At 48.6% G+C, this 1417-nt stretch overlaps 2 protein-coding genes across 2 annotated transcripts in view; both read left to right on the forward strand.

The window, feature by feature from the left end:
* Positions 1–1173, forward strand: part of OTOS (otospiralin) — a 6403-nt gene extending 5230 nt beyond the window's left edge. Inside the window, exon 5 of the mRNA XM_008629549.2 lies at positions 669–1173. Within this exon, the coding sequence (XP_008627771.1) occupies positions 669–853 (185 nt within the window). The 3' untranslated portion in view covers positions 854–1173. The remainder of the gene's footprint in view (positions 1–668) is intronic.
* COPS9 (COP9 signalosome subunit 9) overlaps positions 1045–1417 on the forward strand; it is a 2927-nt gene continuing 2554 nt past the window's right edge. The window contains exon 1 of the mRNA XM_017728725.1: positions 1045–1057. Coding sequence (XP_017584214.1) covers positions 1045–1057 — 13 coding nt within the window. The remainder of the gene's footprint in view (positions 1058–1417) is intronic.

Consider the following 1417-nt stretch of genomic DNA (forward strand, 5'->3'; position numbering starts at 1 on the left):
TGCTGAATTTCAAATCTTGTTTCGATGATTATATCAAATTCTGATATTGCTAGACCAGGCCCAAATGCAGCAGCTGTCTCCCAGGTGGCAAAGCCTTTCCTCTCCATCCCCTTACCTCATTTCCTACAGTCCCCTCACAAGAGGCACAACTCTGCAGTTCCAGGCAATATCAGGGAAGGATGGTCCCAGTCCCTGGAAGTTCTGTGGGCAGTGCAGTCAGCTACAGGGGCATGGCATAGAGGGTGGTGCCTTATTCCTTCTATGTTTATATTGGGCAAAGCAAATTATGTGGAATGAGGAAAAATGGCTTTCAATTGCAATCGCTCCTTGCTTTTAAATAACCAGCAGCCTTCTAGAAATTAAGCCAGCCTGAGGAATTCTTTAATTGGCATAAATGTGGATGTGTCCCTTCATTTCTGCTCCTCATCTTGTCCCACTCTGTCACTCCTGATGCATCTGGAACAAGGAATACTGGCTCCGTTTTCTGCAGAGTGGGTCATGGAGAGAGGGGTCAATGGCTTTCCTTGCCTCTCTCCTGCCAGAAGAGCACAGCAGCCCCCAAAGGGAACTCACAACCCCAAACCATGGTGGCTCCAGGCCCAACAGTTCAACAAAAGCACTTCATGTTATAGTAATCTGCAATATTTTATTTTGGTTGGGTTTTTTAGATCTCTACCAGGAAGCTGCAGCCTTGCCGTACTGGCCCTTCTCATCCAGTGATTTCTGGTCATATGTGGAATATTTCCGGACCTTGGGAGCCTACAACAGGATCAATGACATGGCCAGAGCCTTCTTTGCCCAGTTCCCTTTTGGGAGCCACCTTGGCTACCACGTACCTGACCATGAGCATTGAGTGCCTCGCTCAGCTTCGTCAGCGCTGCTGCCCAGGTATTTGGGTGAGCAGCTGTCTGCCAGTGAATGCTCCTGGGCTGCCTTCAGCTGCTTCGTGATACCATGGTCATGTGCAGCATTTTATGGTTTTGATGAGTCTCTTTTTTACCGTTTCTTGTAAGGGTGTTTGAGTGAATACCTGACTGCCAGCAAATGTACCTGGAGTGTGCTTCAGCCACTAAATGACACTGCAGCTACATGCAGCACTTCAGGCTTTAAATTAGTCTCTTTTTTACAATTTATGCTTCTGTATGAAACAATAAACTCCTCCATTCTGCTGCATGGTTTTGGGAGTTTTTTGGGGTTTTTTTACAGGTGATGCTCTCAGCTTCATCTCGGGAAACTTCTCTCTGTGTAGACAGCTATTTACCGCTCTGTGTGTACAGGAATTATTCATCTTGGGGGCTGGAAGGGCCGCCAGTGTCAGTCGCACCCACATCCTTTGCAAAGTGACGCCTCACTCAGGCCTGAAGAGGCGCGGGGCCCACCGTCGCCATGGCGACCAGGGCGTGAGGAGCAAGATGGC

Source organism: Corvus brachyrhynchos, unplaced genomic scaffold (assembly GCF_000691975.1).
Source record: "Corvus brachyrhynchos isolate BGI_N302 unplaced genomic scaffold, ASM69197v1 scaffold223, whole genome shotgun sequence".
Classification (NCBI taxonomy): domain Eukaryota; kingdom Metazoa; phylum Chordata; class Aves; order Passeriformes; family Corvidae; genus Corvus; species Corvus brachyrhynchos.